Source organism: Trachemys scripta, chromosome 2 (genome assembly GCF_013100865.1).
Source record: "Trachemys scripta elegans isolate TJP31775 chromosome 2, CAS_Tse_1.0, whole genome shotgun sequence".
In the NCBI taxonomy this organism is placed as follows: Eukaryota; Metazoa; Chordata; order Testudines; family Emydidae; genus Trachemys; species Trachemys scripta.
The window spans coordinates 88,705,039-88,725,397 of NC_048299.1; the positions used below are offsets into that span (position 1 = coordinate 88,705,039).

The 20,359-nt window shown below is 42.4% G+C and overlaps 1 protein-coding gene across 2 annotated transcripts in view; it reads left to right on the plus strand.

Annotated features, from left to right (window-relative positions):
* Window positions 1-1,524: 1,524 nt before the first annotated feature.
* The window catches only part of STARD3NL (STARD3 N-terminal like), a 42,195-nt gene continuing 23,360 nt past the window's right edge, over window positions 1,525-20,359 (plus strand). The window contains exons 1-3 of one of the 2 annotated variants that reach the window (XM_034761227.1): window positions 1,526-1,672; window positions 12,461-12,542; window positions 19,407-19,704. In XM_034761227.1, the coding sequence (XP_034617118.1) occupies window positions 19,480-19,704 (225 nt within the window). In that variant the 5' untranslated portion in view covers window positions 1,526-1,672; window positions 12,461-12,542; window positions 19,407-19,479. Of the gene's footprint in view, window positions 1,673-12,460; window positions 12,543-19,406; window positions 19,705-20,359 lie in introns of both variants that reach the window. The other variant, XM_034761226.1, reaches the window with a different exon arrangement.

The following is a 20,359-nucleotide window of genomic DNA, read 5'->3' on the forward strand; positions in this document are numbered from 1 at the left end:
TATAGACCAGCCTGGTTTTTTTTAATGGAATTCCACTTTACAATCTTTTTATTATGTTGCAAAAATCATACATTTGAACTATCGTGTGTATCACTTTGCCTGACCAGTTCCTGAAAACAAAATTATCTGAGCAAATGCTTCTTATTGGACAAGTCACAGAATATTAGACACTAATAAGAGATGTTAACTAATATACAGATATAGCTATAGAATGAGTGGCCACTATACTTGGAGTCACCTGAGAACTACTTTACTTATACATACTCAACGCTTAGTTCCCCATTCAAATTAACAGGAATTTGTACAGTGCAAGATAGTGGAGGGGCATGGGATGGTCTTCTCATTGGTTACAGCAGATCTGGAAGGTGATGCTGTGGCACTGTATGTGGCAGATTGGGAGGGGCCACTTTGGCAGCATGAGGAGTAGAATTGGGGTGGTGTATCAGCAACTTGTGGGACACATTCATGACTTGGATTATATATAATTTAAATACATTTGTTTTTTGTTTTTATTTTGTGTCCTGGGAATGTCAGTGTTTAAAAAACAGGTGAAAAATCAGTAAAAACTGAAAATGAAAGGCCAGTGTTTGGGGTGTGTTAGGGATGTCCAGTACTCATAGGAGGTGGCATGAGGGGAGCCTTCCATTGCCTACAGGCTTATTGCTGCAGTGGCCAGGCGATCTTGGCTGCTGGGACTCATCTCCCTCCCCCACTGCACTGGGGGAAGCCGACACAACTGTGCTGAAGGGCTGGGGTCAGGAGAGGCATCTGTCGGGCAGGGAAAGCAGATGGTGGCAATCATCAGCCAGTCTGCCAATCTCATTCCCCACACCAGACAGCCGCCAACCGGCAGCGACTCTCCTCTGCTCAGGTGTGCTGTGCTGTCGGGCAGCACCTGTGTGAGGCTGAGCCAGGTCTGGGTAGGTTTGCCAATTTTGGTTGGACGCATCCCTGGAGGTTTCATCAGATGACATAATCTTTAATTAAAGATTAATTTTTAATTCCTGGAGACTCCAGAGCAATCCTGGAGGGTTGGCAACCCTAGGTCTGGGGTGTTCCTGCACTTGCCAAATTCAGGTTAAAATCTGATGACTTGGTTTTTCAAAAATCTGGTAATTTTGTGGGGGTAGGAAATGGGCAGAAATCCAAACTTAAGGGTTGTGTAACCCAGTGCACTAATGTAGTAAAGCAGGCGCCTAACTGGTGACAATGAGATGCTAGGCTCATACGATCAGTTTCAGTAGTAGATAGGGTGCTGACAACCCATCTCCTTTTAAACTGGAGCTGGAGCTTGGTCAGTGTGTGAGTGGGGTTATGTGGCTGGGGTGCCTGTGACAGCAGGGACTTGATGACCCACACGCCCCCTTGTACCCCTCGGTCCCTCTGAGCCAGTAACGCCTCCTATTGCCCTGCCCCAAAGACCCTCATCCCATCACTGTCAAGGGAGGCGGAAGCCCCGCCCATTGCCCTATGAGCCCCGCCCACACCCCCACTCGACCCCGCCCCCATTCGCTGCCGCCGCGAGACCCGCCCCCTGCCGCTCTAGTCGCTGTGTGTGGCAGTTGCCAGGCCCCGCGGCGGCGTCTGTTGGTGCGCGGCCCTGTACAGCCGCCGCCCAGCCGGGGCCGCCCCTTGCCACAGCGGCGCGGCCCCCTCCCCCACCCCGGCTGAGGTAAGCGCCCCCCTCCCATGGGAATCCCCTCCCCTGTGGGCTCAGACCCCGCCCTTCTCCCCCCCCCCCCCCCGTCACTAGATCCCTCCGCGCCCCTCACTGGTCTACCCCCGCCCGGCTCGGCTCCCCCGGGTGCCGGGATCCCCTCCCTGCGGGCCGCTGCGTTTTGCCCTGGGAGTCTCGGCCTGTCTTACCAGCCCCCGGGGGCCCGGGCCCGGCTGTGCGGTGGGGCTGGATCGGTCCCAGCCTCAGGCCGCTCCCCGGGCCTCGGCCCGCTCCGCCCGGCTGCGGGGGGAGCCGTGACATGGCTGGACACATCCCTGGAGAGTCCGCCACTCCTCGGGCCTGGGGGGTTGGGGAGCTCCTCGGCCCGGAGCTGGTAGCTGGGTTGGGGCTGCTCCACTTTTGTGAAGCTGGTTGGGGGAGGGGTGCAGCAGCTAGGGTGACCAGATGTCTGATTTTATAGGGACAGTCCTGATTTTTGTGTCTTTTTCTTATCTAGGCTCCTATTACTCCCCACCCCTTGTCCTGATTTTTCACACTTGCAGTCTGGTCTCCCTAGCAGCAGCAGCAGCGTTAAGAAAGTGTCATTGAAAAGTCAGTGACCCATCATCGCCTGCTTTATGAATCAGGGCATTTCTATGCGAGAGCAGTCAGGCTTTGAGTCAGCATTGAATAAAGGAGGGGGCCAGTCTGCTCATCAAAGTAAAGGTTCCTCTAGAAACCTCCAGAGTACAGTTTGTGCACTGCATGAGCTGAAACATCTATTATGTGTGCAGATCAGTCATAGTTGATTTTTGTACTGTACATCTAAAGCGATTTTTTTTTCCAGGGGATATCAGTAGGGGTGCTGGAAGCTTCCTAAAAGTGTGTGTGTGGGGGCACCAATGCCTGAACTGCTCCTTCCCCCAGATGCCCCGCTCGCCCTTGTGGACAGTAAGAAGAGGGCCCTGAACTCCCCACCTCCCCCGTTCTGGTGCCCCTGAATGTCAATTTAGTACAGTATTTAGCCTTAGATGGAGTTTACCACCAGCTTTGGGCTGCATTCCCAAGCAACCCGACTCCAAGAAGACCCGGTCCCGGCGCGCCGGGGGCTGCTACCGGCCTCACACCGTCCACGGGCACCTCTTAACGGTTTCACGCCCTCTTGAAACCGTTAAGAGGTGCCCGTGGACGGTGTGAGGCCGGTAGCGGCCCCCGGCGCGCCGGGACCGGGTCTTCTTGGAGTCGGGTTGCTTGGGAATGCAGCCCAAAGCTGGTGGTAAACTCCATCTAAGGCTAAATAGCGGCACGAGACCGATAGTCAACAAGTACCGTAAGGGAAAGTTGAAAAGAATTTAGTACAGTGGTTCTCAACCTGCTGGCCGCTTGCAGCCCAATCAGCACGCAGATATGTGACATCCTCAGGGTCATATAGGTAGTATATGTATTGTGTGGATGCAATAGAGCTATAGAGAGCTGCATTTGTGGCCCAAAATGGTAAATAGATTGAGAACCACTTTAACAAATGCTCTCGCATATACAACTCCACCGGAATTCTGTATCTCAGTGTATTGTCTCTGAAAACAGCCAAAACAAATTAACGTGGGCAACTCTAGGATTTACCCTACAGTGTGATCATATAAAGTGAATAATTTTAATGTCAAACTACACCCATTGAATAGGTACGTCAGTTGCTGAGATACTTTCTCATCTCAACATCAGAAAAGTTCAAAATTGATTCAGAAGTAGGTTGTCAGTTGAGATTTCATCCAAACTCTTATGGACTTCTCTAGCAGGATGACTAGTGAACCTTACAATAGATTGAAATCTTTGTCATTCTCTCAAGATGAAATGGATCATTATTCAAAGTATATGAGAGAACATTAATGTACGAAGCTATACAGCACTGTACATAAATTTCAATTAACTTATACCAGTGAATCAAAAGAAGAGGAGGTCTGTATGTTTGGTGTGTTGTTTTTTTTACCAGCAACATTTGGTCAACTGTCTACTTTGTGATAGGCATGTTCAAGTGAATACACTGATTTAATTTAGTGTTGATGGTTGGTAACCTTTATCCTTGAAGAAAATTTAAAATAAAGGATTCATATTACTGAGCCAGAAGCATAGATTAATACACTATCTATGCATTGAATGGTGGTTAAGCATTTGAGTTGCCATCCATTTTAGTATTTATATATAATATCTTTGCTTTCATTTTCCATCATAAATGTCTCTCTGTATTTAACTTTTTCATTTTGGAGGTTGAGAGCAGACATAATGCCAAGATTTAATCAATAATAAAAGTAATCTTTTTTTACTCTTACTGGAACACTGAAAGATATGTATTGGTAGTGCTGGAGGTGGAATGCTTGACTAGATGGACCAGTGGTCTGTTCTGGTATTACTGTTCCTTAGCTTGCTGATAGGTTAGTGTCTGAAAAATAAGCCTCTTGACTTCTTTAGGAATAAGTCAAAATAACTGAACTGTATAATTTCTGTAGCTTTAAACTAGTCTTACATGGACTTAGAATTCATTTATCAGTGCATTGGGATTAAATGTTGTTGTCTCCTTAACTTGGTAATGTATTCTAACTTGATTAAATCTCACAAGTTCTTGCCCCAACTTTCTGAAATGCTTTGTATACCGTTGTCTAGGGCCATCAGCTAATTTGATAACTAATATCTTTTTAGACTTGACTTTCCCAGTTGAATTCTAGTGGTCTGCCTGAATGTTTGATGTGTGAGTTAACAACTTTTTGTTGAAACGTTCTGTATAACCAGATCTGATTTCTAGTGAGTGAGAGAACCTAGACATTATTTTTACAGTGGTAGTATGTTAAATTCACAGTTAGGAATAAGAACAGTTAAAATTATTTTTGAAAATTGAATTTAAATATGTAAGAGATACTCTAGCAGGTTTTAAAAATTGTATGATCAATACATTTGTTGTAAAACCGCATAATCAAACATCATGCTTCAGTGTATCAGCTGATCACCACAGGGTCAGGAAGGATTTCTCCCTATGGCAGCATTTCAAAAATAGCCAGGTCCATTATTATTTGGGATGTGGTGTGGTGGTAATATCTTACTCTAAAGATCAGGCATAATCCTCTGCCAGGCACAGTGTATTCAATTTGTACCATTAGTCTGATCCGGCATGGCAAATAGTCTGTTATAAAGCTAAAGTTTCAGAAAATAAAAGGGGATATCTTACAACTGTGTTATTGTTAGGGATTTCTTTCATGGCTATAAAATATGAGTTTAAGTGTGAAAATGCTTGCAAAAGCTTGTCACATTTTAAAATGGCTCAGAATTTCTAAAATCAAATATTTCTTTAAAGGTTCTAAAGAATCCACGGGTATTCTTTGGTTTCCTGGAAAATGCACCTGACAGAGGCCTGAGAGATTCCCCATGCCCTTAAAACGTAATCCCTATTGAATGTAAAAGTTGCTGTTTTGAAGACTCCCTTAATCCTACTCAGGAAAATACAATAAAAGCCTCTTATGCCCATACAGTGTTTGGATGGTAGCCTGGGGCTCCTAAATTCGAATTCGTTCATGAATGCAGTCTCATGAATTTCTGAAAGTAGGAATACAACTAACTTGGCTCACTAGGGGAAAAATAATGGTAGCTTATCTACATTCTGAGGAATATAGCCTCTCAGGTCAGCATGTAGGAGTGATAGCAAAGAAAAATAGCTTTTGTCATAAAGAGGAAAGCTACTATTATTTTAACTTTCACTAACTCATTGAGTGCACTTCCAGATTTTACTAGTTAACATTTAACTTTAAAGCCTTAATGGACCATTCTCCTTAAAAGGACCAACTGTTGTTTCAGCTGTGATCAGATGGATTGAAATGATGATAGTCAGTCTATAAGGAAGGTTTGGGAAAGAGCAGGAGAGAGGTACTGCAGCAAACATAGGATTCTGGAATTCCTTCTTACTCGCTAGATGAAGTTGGTGGCATTTTTCTGTATAGACTGTTTTGTTTGGTGTGCATTGCTTGCTGCTTGTTATGAGGTTTATGAGTAGTTATTGCCTTATGTTGTCTGTATCTTTTGAAAACCATAGGCTTATAAGAGGGAGCTAGCCAGGTAATCACCTCAAGCCTTCAAGGGTTCTTGGCCTATGCTGCTTATAAAAATATTTATAAAATAGATATCTATTTTATAAATTTTATTTAAACTCAAACTAAAATAAAATTGAGCAAGCATATCACCAAACCTAAAAAACCCCCCACTATCAGATCAGAATCATATGATGATAAAATCAAACATGTTAGTCTCAGTATTGGAATCAAATAAATACCAAAAGTAACCAGGCCTTGTATGTTCTCAGGAGTTGATGAAGGTGGCTATCTACTTGGTTATAAACCCCAGCTAAAGAATTTTATCAAAGTCAGTACAATCTATAATTTGAGAAGAGTTAAATACTGTAATAGTGAAAATAAATTGTCTGAACCTCAGTGCCAATGATAAAGCTGCCTTCTTAGACTTAAGTTTTATTGTGGTGGCTAACCTTTCCTTCCCTCCATCCTAACAGAAATACTATAATACAGACTTCAACAGAACATTCCTGATAAACGGAAGTTCAAAAACTCTTATTTACTGGAAATTACATATGACAGTTTAGTCTCTGAGGATTTGTAAACATGGAACATGCTTTAATGCATATCTGTGAGATGCACTGAGGTCTGTTAAAACCTGGGGAACTTCTTTCCCCATGTGGCCTTTATGGGTGCACTCTCACAGATGCATACACACAGCCATGCTCACACCCAAACAATAGAAAGGCTGGGATGACTCCCAGTTAATAAAAAACAAGCCAACAATAGAAAAAAAGATAATTAAGGAAAGAGTTTGTGAGCTCTTTACCTTCCACATTCTTCTGGATTCTTGTAGAATAGGAGCTGGAACTGCAGATGAGGAACCAGTTAGCGATGTTCTCCTGGCACAGTGATTATCACTAGTGGGCTTCCTTTGGGTGCAGGGAAAGTCTAGTCAAAGGCTGGTTTGGGCTGTTTGTTGATGTTGTGACTTTCTCTCACCAAGATGATCAACCTTTGATATTCCAGAATCAACATCTTCCCTTAGATGACTTATTAATTTGAAAGTTAAGGTTTCTCAGCCTTACTACTAATGCTTATGGTTTACAAATTTTGCTTGCTTCACCTTGCAACTCTTTCCTCCAAGGTCTTCAGACAAATCAAGTGTGAGGCTTACCCTTGGAGACATTCAACTGTTTAGTTCAGCTTAAAATAGGTGCATCAAGTTGGAAAATCCCACTTAAACCAGCAATTTTAAAAAATACTGTGGTCCACATCAGAGACTATGCATCTGCAATCACCCTCAAAATGTCAAAAATCCAGACACATAAGACCACTTTTCTGGAAGCTGACGTGGTTGTAAGACATTAAGTTACAAGTTTACAAAAGTATTCAACATAAAACCCTGTGAAAACAATGAATAGGAAAAACCCTAGCCCAGCAAAATCAGGTTCTCAGCATTCAGTCATCAGCAAAATAAAATAAATTCAGTCTTAAGACAAATTTCTTTGCTCCAGTTTGTTCTTTGCTAACCCACTTCACCTTTAATGATGCCTTGGAATGTATTAACTACTTATGTTAAACAATCTGTTCCACCTTGAATGTAGCCGTTACACTTTGAGTGCATTTTCCAGACCTGAAGAAGAGCTCTGTGAACACTCAAAAGCGTCTCTCTCGCACCAACAAAAGTTCATCTTATAAAAGATATTACCTCACCCACCTTGATTCTCTAATATCCTGGATCAGCACAGCTACAAAAACCACTGTATATGACCTAAAAACAAATGATCTTTTTCTTCTGACAATCAAGGCAATTAAAATAACTTTTCTATTTTGGAACTGGGGCTGTAGATCATACAGCTTATATTCTGAAAGCGACATGTTGATAAAGAAAAGTTCCTTTAAATCTCATCAAGATGAAATCCATTTGAAAGATAAAATTTCAAATATTTTATAATGTCTAGATATTCTCACAGTGGGGTGTACTGCCCACCTCCAGGGCAGCAGGGCTTGGGCAGGCTTGGTCTTCGGTCCCCCCCTCCTGGGGTCACGTAGTAATTTTTGTTGTCAGAAGGGGGTCATGGTGCAAGGAAGTTTGAGAACTGCTGCTGTATTCCATTAACCTGTTCTTTCTACCTCTGTTTTTGGATTCATTGGGAAAAGGTAAGTGTGGGTATTTGTGTAAGTAGCATGGACAGACCCGTGGGCATCAGCACCTAAAACATTTTCACTGATAAGTAGCTAACTGAGGAATAAAAGTAGATAAAGGCAGGGGTGAGGCTGGGGAATGTCCCTCACCATGCCTCTTAATTGGCCAAAAGCTCCATGGCAATGGAGACAGTGTGGAAGTTGCTACAGTAATGTTCTTAGAATGGCTTAAAACCTCGTATTTGTTCCTTAAAGTAGTCAGAGCACAAAGGGAAACTCTAGTAATCTGTTGGAGGGTTTCTGACAGAAGGGATGTCACAAAGGGAGAGGGAAATGTACAGAAAAATATGGGCAATCCAACTTTGTCTGCACTAAGTGACTACATAAGATACAGAAAATCTTTCCTTTTTGTTTAGAGGGGAAAAAATCTCTTTAGACTGATGTGCTTGTCAGGAGTGGCATCTACTGTATAAAAAATTCTAGTACTAGATCTCAACTTCTGAACCTTTATGGTGACTCTTACACTGCTGTCTTCCATCAGTAGCCCATCCCAGTGGATTCTGATTCATAATCATTGTTGTATTTAACTGTATGTAAATTATTTGCATGTTTCCAGTCATCTTTTGATGATAGAGTATGGTCTGATCAAGTAGAAAAATCTGATTGGAATTAACATTTTGCCTAGTTCTTACTCCTTTACAAATATTAACTAAGTGCATGCTGCACATATGTTGGTTATTTTGAGGTCTTGACTCATTGTATATGGTACCCTAAAATGTTTTTCAAGTCTTGGTTAGGTACTGGGCTAGGTGGACAGGGCAAAATATATTAAAATGATGGTTATTGTAATCATGGTTCTCAACACTTTTGTAAGTTTTGCCTCCCTCTGCTAGTGCTAGCACTTGCCAGCAAAACTATAATGTGAGACAAAGGCCAGTCTTAAACTACTTCAGGGTTGCAGTATTTTTGGTACTGTGGACAGAGGTCTAGGATGAAACAAGGAAGCTCCTAGAGAAGAATGCAGTTTTAACCAATGCATTTAAGACTACTTTGGAAACAAGACATACTGATGAACTCAAAGTTAACATACATCTTGGAAGGTATAATCCAGTAGGGTTTTATTTTGCTAAAAAAACATCAGGGACATGTTAGAATGCCTGCAACAGAGCTTTTTTTTTTTTTTAAACATATATCAGTGGCTGGACAAGAGCTCAAGTAGTGATTATCTCAATTTTCTGTAATTGTTACCTGTTTACTTCTGTTTGTGCTGTTAAGAGTTTGCATGGCTTGCACTTTCATTTCCTCTTCTGTTTAGGCTATCAGTAATTGTCTTCATTTTGTGTACTTCTAGTGGTTTTTCTATTGCTCTTTCATGGAGCTTTCCGGGTGGATCAGTGTAAGTGCTGTGTAGTATCTGTTCCTACTTGAATCGTTATCATATCCTCCATAGGTAGGCTAAAACCAGAATTTACAGAGTAGGCTATGTTATTTGGTCATTCCCATTTCTAGATTCTGTGTTTTGATGGTCAAGCTATAATACCAACCGAAATTGAATCTAATTCTAAGTTTAGGAAGCATGTTTCTAAAAATTGTTTTGCAAGCAAATTGAGTATTTTGAGGAAGTAACAGTTATTGGGGGAAGAGAAAAAGATACTTAGCACATAACTAGTGCTGTGTCAAAACCTTCCTTAAAGATTAAGACTAGCCTAGGAAAGTGGTATGTATTGAGTAGGGAAGGGGTGAGAGTCTTGAAGAGGAATATTTATGATTTAGATGTAGTTTGGGTTGGGCAGAAGTGACTATTGTAATGTTACTAGTAGCTACTATTCACTATAAGCTGATTTCTCTAAAAATGAGTTCTTAACTCATCCTAAAAATATTGTCAACATAGAATGGCTTATTGATAGATAATAGTGAATAGAACTGTAGAGGAATTTGTCCAGTGGGATTTCGCAAGGCTTGGTGACAGGCTCAGTCTCAACATCTTCATTAAAATTTGGAAGGGGTAAAAAGCACAAAATTAATATTACAGGTTTTACTACAGATACTACTTTTGGAGGTGCTCTCCATACTAGTGAAGATAACCACACAGAACAAATTAGAAGTGAGAAATATGGGCATGAAACAACCAAAATGAAATTCAAATTAAAGCAACAAACTAATAGGTATAGCAGATAATAGGCGGGAATACAGATTCACTGGCAAGCTGAAAAGTGGAAAGCAGTAATGCTTAGAGACCTCGACGTGATAATGGACGGTAAGTTTATAGTAGAGTCCAAAGTGTAATTATTTAATGCCGTATGACAGCAAAACAGGCCAGTGTGACTTTGGGCAGTATTGTTACAGGCATGTCATGGGGAAGTAGTAGTCCCTTTTTATATGATTAGTGAGACTGCATTTTTACTTTGCTATGACTGTACATCATTTTACAGTGTTGCCCAGTGCACCCATCCTAGAATTCCTGTCCTGAAGCACTTAGTCTAAAGCCATAAGCAGGTAAATACAGACATTTTCAGAATAGATGATGTAATAACTCATAATATTATCATTGTTAGGTACTTCAGTACCAAAATGACTACTCAGAAGTGATCAGAGAAGTGAATCATAAATGATTAGGGTTTGATTTCTGAGGAATAACTAAGAGCTGTGTATTGTAGTAGTGTAGCTGAAGGTTGACAATACCAAGGATGGAGAAATCAAGTAATGGGATGACATTAGAAAAAAATCAGAATCAAAATCAAGAAGATTTTGTTGATGGGGAGATCTATATTATTAGACCATGAAATATTCAAGGGAAATGGTGAAATTCCCATTATTTTGGACACATGAACATAAACTAAACAAAACACTGCAAAATTACCTGCAGGAAATGTCTGTACTGCAGGAGAAACACAAGACACAACCAAGTCTTTTCCAGCTCTTAATTTCTTAGCTGATGTATATCCTGTTGTAAGATGGTCCAGCTGGACAAAATATTAGTAAGTAGAATTGATGGACAAAATATTAGTAAGTAGAGGTGATGGGAAGGAGTGAAAGAACAACTTCCGCAAAAAAAAAAAAAAAAAATCTGTAGATAAGTTTAAAATCTTGTTTTGCAGGGTTTGGCATGGAACAATTTCCTCAACTTTTGAAAAATGAGAAAGGCAAAGTTATGATTAAAGCTAAGATTTTTGTCTCAGGTATTTTTAGTAAAAGTCATGGACAGGACATGGGCAATAAACAATAAATCATGGAAACCTGAGCCTTGCAGCATGGGGCAGGAGCTGAAGCCTCACCACGCTGGGCTGAAATCATGGAGGTCATGTAAAATCATGGAAACCGTGATCTAATCATAACCTACGTTATGATGTTTAACTTTTCCTTTTACCACTGTGTCTTTTTGAAAGTTGAGGAAATTTTAAAAAAGTTGAATGGGAAGAGGGGATTTTTAGTCTGTTAAATTCAGTGGCAAAAAAAGCAGAGGGGGCAAAAACAATATGAATTTTGAAAGTGTTTTGGTTTTAAAAATAAACAAAATGAAAGGTTCAGTTTGAAACAAAATACAAACTTATTTAGTTATGAATAGGGCCGTGAAATACCTGTCACAGACCGTGAAATAAGCCCTTCCCCATGAAATCTGATTTCCCCCTTGCTCCTGCTCCTAGCTGTTGGGGAGGGAAAGGACTTGTCTTTCCCCCGCACGGCCGCTCTTGGTCTCGGGTGTGGGGTGAATGACCCACCTCGGAGTGCCTTCTCCTACTGCAGGAAGTTCCTGCAGCTGGAGGAGACTTGTGGAGTTGCGTCTGATTTCCCCATGCTCCTGGAAGCTCCCCAGCCAGGGGACTTCTAGCTATGATTCCCCATACTGGGTTGGGGAGAATCAGGACTTGGCCTTCCCTTGCATGGCAGCTCTGGGGGGGAGGAGGAGAGCTCAGACCCACTTCCTGGTATCTTTTGGTTTGGGCCCCCATGGTTACAACACTGAAATTTGAGATGTAAACAGATGAAAATGTGAAATTGACCAATTAAAAAACCCTCTGGCTGTTAAATTGGTCAAAATTGACTGTGAATTTGGTAGGGCCATAGTTATGAAATTTCTCATTGAGAAATCAATGTTGTTAATTACTTACCTATGGGAATTCTTCAGTGAAACCTCATTTTTGTCAGAAACATTTGGTTTTGCTTGGAAAATTGATCAGCTCTCTTAATAAGGGTAATTGAGATACTACCAGTGTAGTAGCTGAGAGATCCACAATATTTAATAGAAATAATTTCCAGATACATAAGGCATATAAGTGATTTTGATTTAATGCCTTAAATCTACTTTAGCATTAAAGAAGAAACTAACTGCATACCCTCAACTTTCCTCAGTACAAAATAAATTGCTACCTGGTGGCAGTTCAGAGGTTCACCTGGATTTGTTCTGTCTCAGTCAGTTAGAAGACCCTTCATTTAAAGTCTCGAGGTCCTTTTGTCTTTTGGATCATGTCCTATGTGGGTAATATTTTTCGTCCTCAGGGGAAAAGCTCCATCTTCTGCTTGTCTTTAATACAAAACAACACCATCAACCTAGCACACCATCATTTCCTATTAAATGAGCTGATACTCTGTTTCTTGGTTGCAAGAGTAGGTGGTCCAGCTGCCCCAGATGTGCATTCCTAAGCAGCTCAACACCTCCACCTTCCCAAGTATTACCCAGCCTTCCCAAACAGGTAAGTGGCTTTGGGAGAAAGAGAGGATAACAACATCTATATAACAGACATAATTTTGCATAAACAATCCAGCAAATTCTGTGTCTAGTTCCAGCGCACCCTGCACAATTTCACGTATATGACTACAACGATCTAAGAATTCTGGTATCAACATTTTGTAAACTGAGTAAATTTTGGGTAGCTTTCTGACAGTTTATCAAGATGCGTTGGTTTTTTGTTTTTTTTTATCATTGTCATTTTCCTCAATAAAGATAATAGCTGATTGTTTAAGACTTTAGTATAGTGTGTAATTCTTTTTAGATTAACTAGGTCAGAAACTCAACCTTTCCAGACTACTGTACCCCTTTCAGGCGTCTGATTTGTCTTGCATACCCCAAGTTTCACTTCACTTAAAAACTACTTGTATACGAAATCTGACATAAAAATACACAAGTGTCACAGCACCCTATTATTGAAAAATTGCTTAGTTTCTCATTTAATTATAAAATAAATCAATTGGACTATAAACATTGTACCTACATTTCAGTGTATAGTATATAGAGTGGTATAAACAAGTCATTGTCTGTATGAAATGTTAGTTTGTATAGTAACTCCTCGCTTAACGTTGCAGTTATGTTCCTGAAAAATGCGATTTTAAGTGAAATAATGTTAAGGGAATCCAATTTCCCCATAGGAATTAATGTAAATGGGGGGGTTAGGTTCCAGGGACATTTTTTTCACCAGACAAAAGAACACTCTCTCTCTCTGTTTTAAATAAACAATTTAATACTGGTACACAGCGATGATGATTGTGAAGCTTGGTTGAGGTGGTGAAGTCAGAGGGTGGGATATTTCCCAGGGAATGTCTTACTGCTAAATGATGAACTAGCAATTGACTGAGCCCGCAAGGGTTAACACATTTTTGTTAATGTAGCCGCACACTCTACAAGGCAGCACGAATGGAGGGAGGGGAGACAGCATGGCAGACAGAGACACACATCCTGTGTGTGAGAGAGATGCACATTGCCCCTTTAAGTACGCTGACCCCACTCTAAATACACTGCCTTTTTAAATAGATCAACAAATTGAGACAGCAGCTCCTGCCAGCAAGCTCCCTCCATCCTGAGCCCTGTCATGTCCCCCCCCCCACTCTTTGGAAATGGGGTAGGTGGGGTTCAGGAGCAGGGGGAGAGGGACACCCTGACATTAGCCCCCTCTTCTTCCACCCCATCCCCCCCCAGAGCAAGCAGGAGGTTCCAGAGAGTAGCTCCAAGGCAGAGGGCAGGAGCAGCACATGTCAGTAGGGGGAGAGACAGCTGAACTGCTGGCAATTGATAGCCTGCTGGGCGGCTGCTGCACAGGGAACTTAGGGGAGCGGGGAGCTGATAGGGGGCTGCCAATCCACCCTGGTTCCAAGCCCCCAACAGCTAGCTGCAACAGGCTGCTCTTCCGGCAAGCAGTGGACAAAGCAGGCGACTGCCAAATGGTGTTATAAGGGAGCATTGCGCAACTTTAAATGAGCATGTTCCCTAATTGATCAGCAATGAAACAAGGTTAACCAGGATGACTTTAACTGAGGAGTTACTGTACTGACTTCTCTAGTGCTTTTTATGTAGTCTCTTGTACAACTAAGCAAATATCTAGATGAGTTGATGTGCCCCCTGGAAGATCTCTGCGTGCCCCCAGGGGTACATGTACACTGAACTAGGTCGTCTTTTGTTATATAGATGTGAGTGGCATTTTACATTTGAAAACCATAGTGCTTCCTATTATTTATCATATTCTCCTTTAAGTTCAGGAGGCCAAAGTACTACCTGAATATTATCAATGGATGGTACATTCAATTTATTCACCATTGCAGTTTTATCACCAAAACCAACTGTACATCATCTAAATATAGTCTACTAACTCATTTCAGTTTTTGTATCTAATTTGTTTTTATATTGGCTGCCACATATCCAGTGATGTGGTCCCAAGGTTTAATGAGAAATTTACTCATGCACTTTCCCCCTTTATCTGCCATAAAACATAGCTAGGGATTTTCCTAAAATACTTAATTAACTTTAGAAAAAACAAATGAATATGCACATATACACATCCAAATCATTGTAATTTATTTTTGTAGGTTTTTTGGAGACTCAGTAATAAAAATGTGAAAAGTGATATTTGTATGTTTGTTAATATCACTTCTTATAGCACACTTAGTAGTTAGCTGGGAGGCTGTGAAAAGTGATATGTGTACGTTTGTTAATATTACTTTTCTCAGCAAGCCCCAGGACGAATTAAGCCCTGGATGTGGGGTCAGGAGACGGTGGAGGGATGGATGTGGGGTGATGGGGGATTGGATGTGTGGCATGGAGGAGATGGCGGGGGTGCGGGGTGAGCCCTGACGTGTGGCCGGGAGCCAGAGCATGTGGCTAGAGCTGGTGGCTGGCATCTGCCGCTGCACAGCCAGAGCTTGGGGGCCAGGCTGGAGCATGCCCCTGCATGGCTGGAGCTGGGGGCCTGCACCCAGGGCTAGAGCTCACTGCTGCGTGGCCAGAGCCCAGAGCTAGGGGACAGAGTCCAGGGCCATGTTGCCAGAGTTGGGGGTCAGTGCCTGCTGCCACATGGCTGGAGCTGGCACTTGCTGCTGCGTCTCAGAGGTTGGCACCTGGGTCCAGCTCCTGTCATCGGGTTGGCACCCGCTGCCACGCGGCTGGGGCCATATGGCTAGAGCCAAGGGTCATCCCCCGCCACTGCGTGGCCAGGGCCGGGGTTAGCAACCACCACCTTGGAGCCTGGGAGTAGAGCTGGGGACCAGCGCCTCCTGCTGCACGGCCAAAGCTGGGTGCCGGAGTTCAAAGCCTCGCAGCTGGAAGCTGGAGCCACATGCCTGGACTCAGGAACCGGAGTCAGGGGTTGGCCCCATGGCCAATATCTTGAAGTCCAGCCACTGGAGCTCGCTGCCCAACCACCCCAGGGCTGAAGCCTGAGCCCTGTCGTGCCCCGACCCACCCCAGTGGGTAGAGCACTTACCTTGCTCCTGCAGTTTTGTGTCCCACCTGTCTCCAGAGGCGGTGCAGGGTGGCACAGTCAAGAGCAAAAAGGAGGAAGGGAGAGGGTCCAGTGCCTTGCCCCACTACCTCCATCACCACCCAAGAGACTGTTGTGGCTGCACAAAAAGCCACTGGTGGCCACATTTGAGAAACACTAGAATCTGTGTGCTTGTAGAGGGCTGAAGGATTGTAAGAGTCGTGTTTCGCCCCCTCCATTTAAACAAAAGCGTTCCCTTAACTAAGAGAATATCTCTGGGCAATCAAACTTATATTACAGCAAGTTTGATTTGGAAATGTGGGGTGGAGGGCGCGCGAGAGAGACAATGAGACAGTCTATTGCTACTATACCACAGCATTAAACTTTTCTTGTTTGAAAAGAGGAAGGGGTTGGTTCTGAAAATCTTGTAGGCAGGTGTGATATTTTCCTCATTACATTTTTTTTAAGGTACTGGACATCTAGCGCAATTTTGGGCATTGAAAAGACAAAATTGGTCCTCTAGAATTTTTTGAGCCCCCATAGAGAAACATCTCTGGGGATATTGTCATCACAGGGAAGAGAGGCTGTATTTGGACAGAGGGTGAACTCTCATTAAAGTCATAGAAGTTACTCTAATCCTTCCTTCATTTTGGTGGTGGAACTTTAACAAAGAGTCCCTGGGAGCCTCCTCAAGCACATTGTTCCTCCTACTAATTCTTTCTCAGATATTGTTTTCTGGTAGTACTCAGAAGTTTGAAGCTCTGACATGGAGTGCTGTAGAAAAACTCTCACATGCAGAGTTGTATGAGTGCTAAATATCTTACTGTATGTATACACCCTTTCTGTGCAGTGTTGTTACTTTTATATTTTTAGCATAAATCTAAATGTAATACTTAAATACCACTTCCTTCCTCTCCTAGAATAGTTACTATATTTTACTTTCACTTGGCTGAACTGCTGATATGTCCTTTTACCTCCTTTTTTTCTCTAAAAATAATAGTTTTATTATTTGATGAAAAACGCTTGAACATATTTTCCTGGTTGTTTTTAATTTACTTTAATACTGTGTCCTTCTCTTTGTGTAAGAGACAGAATGGTAGAAGATTAGAGTCTTAGTATTATAAGAAGTTGTACTATAGGTCCCAACTTGAGGCATCATGTATGTACAGTGAATAGGATGAAAAATTGGCGGGGAGTGGTGTATTGGTATGGGAACAGGTATATAAAAATGTGATCTGGAGTTTCTTCTAAGCATGATTTATCTATTAATTGGTTTTTGTGTTTGTGATTATTTTCTTCAGTATTAGTTGTTGGTGGATTTTACCAGATATCATTTTTTTGAGCATAAGCAAAAGTTGATTTGTAGTCATTAGGCAGCGATTGATGAGAACATTTTTCTTTATTTTAAGTGGGTTTTAGGAGGGTTTATGAAGTTCCAAGTTAGAGTTCGCATAACAGACCATTTAACAGCTATGTATCTGACACTGAAAAACATATTGCAACCCTGACTCAACTAACTTTAATTAGTTCCATTATTTTTCATTTGACTGGGATTCTTGAATACAGTATTTGAGGATCTCAAGAGCATTGGATTTCCTCTTGGGAATTTTCAGTTGCACTAGTTTTATTTCTGCTTGGGTGGCTTTTAAGAAATGGTTTGTCATAGGGCTTTCAAAAGTCATGGATTCTGTTACTTCCAATTATTATTTTTTGGAACCTTGTTGACTTCTACAGTTTTAACTTCCCTGGGGTTGAAGTGTTGCAGTTTTCTTTGAATTGAGAGGGAGGGGAAAGTTTCACTACTTTACTCTGGGTGTGACTTAATAGAGAACAACCTGTACAAAAAACCCCCTGGGGTTTTTTGATTTATAAAAGAATATACTGAGTACAGTATACTCCCGTTTATCCAAAAAACTATTATCCAAACCTCATCATTGTTCAAATCCTGTCGTTATCCACCAGCAGGAGATGCATGCCCTCTGCAGCGGGGACAAGGAAGGGGTTTGGATAATGTGACGGTTTGAATAACAGAGCAGAGATTTTTCACCTGCACCCAAGGCTAGGAGAAGCCCCTGGCTACAGGGGAGGCCACCCTGCTGCTGAATGGCTCCTGTGGCAGAACAGGGACCACAGGGAGCCCTCTGTGGCTGGGCTGTCACAGGAGTGAGCAGGGCCATGATAGTGGAATTGCTGAGGGCTCCCTTTGTTGCCACAAGGCTGGTAACACCTGATTCCTGCAGGTACAAGGTTGTGGAGGTGGTGTCACTGGCACTGCAACAACACAGGGAGTCCTCTGCAGCCCCGTGTCACAGGAACGGGGCAGAGCAGAGACCCCTGGCCAGCACTGCGAAGAGGAGGAGAAGTCCCCAGCCACAGAGGAGGCAACCCTGCTGCCGAATGGCGCCTGCCTTGTCGATTATCTGAGCTGCCCGATTATTTGAATAAAATCTGTCTCTCCCATGCTATTCAGATAGTTGGGAACATACTGTACTGCCTAAGTTGGCTACAAGCGTTTTATATCGAAAGTTTCATAATCTTCAGTTGCAGAAATTGTTTTGGAATAAATGTAACACATTTTTAATGAATGCTGTTGGAGAAAACTAATCTGATTTTCATATCTGCTGAAACATATGACCATCTTAGTCAGCTGTCTTTGAGGAAGCTTTCCAGAAAAAAGTATCTCATGCAACAGCAAGTGGTGGGGGAAAAAAAAACCCTGCAGCTGCTTGTATATGAAGAAATGTATCAGTTTGAGACACCAGAAAGCACTTAATATACAAATGCAGTGTAGTGGAACAGATTTAGGCATCTGTTGACCTTTATGTCACCATTAAGTTCTATGTATTATAACTTCACAGAGACACAAACTGGTAATGTAACATGGTGTAAACTATGGGGCAAGATTTGACATATCAGCTCAGGAGAGCAGGATACCCAGTAGTAGAGATGTCAATAGTTGTAATGAACCTTTGACTTATTCCTGTTTCTTTCATGGCCAAGTCAGTCATACCCTGGCCAGTGATACGTGTGGGTGGCAGACACCCTTCTGTACTTAAGAAGTTGTACTAAGTAGACCTCTGCTCTCTTACAACTTGTCTAAACACAGAAGCCACACTGGTTTAACTAAAGGTGTGATGTTGCATCAGTTTAGCTAAACCAGTGGAACTTTGTGTACATTTGATTTAGCTAAACCGGTCTAATCTAACATCACATCTTTGGTTATACCAGTACTACTCTCTGTGTAGACCAAACCTCTGTCTGCAGACAGCAAGCCCCTAATTCCCTTTCCCCAAATTATCTGAAGCTTGACCTGGGCCTGAGTACTTTGACTTACTGCATAAAAGTTTTAGATACAGTGTGCTGATGTTTGAAAATCAAGTCATCTTTCCATTAAGCAGTGATGAAAGTAATGGAAAGAGTAGGCCCAGCTAGAGAATCTACTTTTACTAATCATTTAGAGTGCTTTCTAAATTTGAAGTACCATGCAAGCATTAACTAATCAGTCCGCACAACGTCCATGTGAGGTATTAACCACAGTTTTGCAGCTGGAGACAGCAAGACAAGCTGAAGTGACTTGCCCAGAGCCACCCAGTCAATCAGTAGCAAAGCTGATTAGAGTTTGGAAACCTCCAACTCTAGACTACATTTCCTGAGATATGGCTCATATTGCTATGTATTTAAATATTCTGTCTCAAAAAGGGATTTATAGGTGAGCTTAGAAAACATGTTAAAAGCATTTTTTCAGCGCACAGATGTAAAAGACACTCAACTGTTCGATTTACAAAAAACAGTTCAGGTCTGATTAGATGAAGTTTGCTTAGTAGCAGTCAGTTTGCTATGACTAACATTTTGGATTTGTTCTTTCTAAAGACATCTCCTCCTATATGGATCAACCTGCTAGTGATGGTGAAGCTGGGAAAAGGCTACTGTAACCACAGCCAGGATGAATCGGCTGCCAGATGATGCAGAAAATGTTCAGAGCAGCAGTCGGGGCTCCTGTCCTTCCTTGCAGGATGTCCATTCCATCAACCCAGCGCAGCTGATGGCAAGGATTGAGTCCTATGAAGGAAGAGAGAAGAAAGGCATATCAGATGTCAGAAGGACTTTCTGTTTGTTTGTTACCTTTGACCTTTTATTCGTAACCTTGCTGTGGATAATAGAGCTAAATGTGAGTCTTGTTTTTCAAACTTTTTTTAGATTTGTTTTCTTCCTTCAGGGGTTGGTGGGCTCAGAAATGGCTAATTGCCACCATTCCACTCCAACTCAAAGTTTGTATTATCACCCCAGTTTGACATGTTACATTTTAACAAATGTCTTGCCATCTAACAGTCAGTGAAAGCAGATACCCATTTAGCTTAGCAGTGGCAACTCTGTTTTAATCGCTGCGGTTTACACTTCATTATTATCCATTTGTATTGTTATATTTTTTCTGGCAACACTTGTGTCTTAATTCTAATTATTAACCATGTCAAACTAGAACAAGGAAAGTGCAGAGTACTTAACAGAGAGCAAAGCATCAAAAAGATTCACGCTTCCATGAATTTGGATATTGTGTGAATTTCAATCTAACAAGGGTTTAGCTCAGGGGTCGGCAACATTTGGCACGCGGCTAACCAGGGCAAGCACCCTGGCGGGCCGGGCCAGTTTATTTACCTGCTGACGCGGCAGGTTCGGACGATCGTGGCCCCCACTGGCCGCGGTTCGCCGTCCGGGCCAATGGGGGCGGCGGAAAGCCACGGCCAGCACATCCCTCGGCCCACGCCGCTTCCCACCGCCCCCATTGGCCCGGGACGGCAAACCGCGGTGAGTGGGGGTCGCAATCG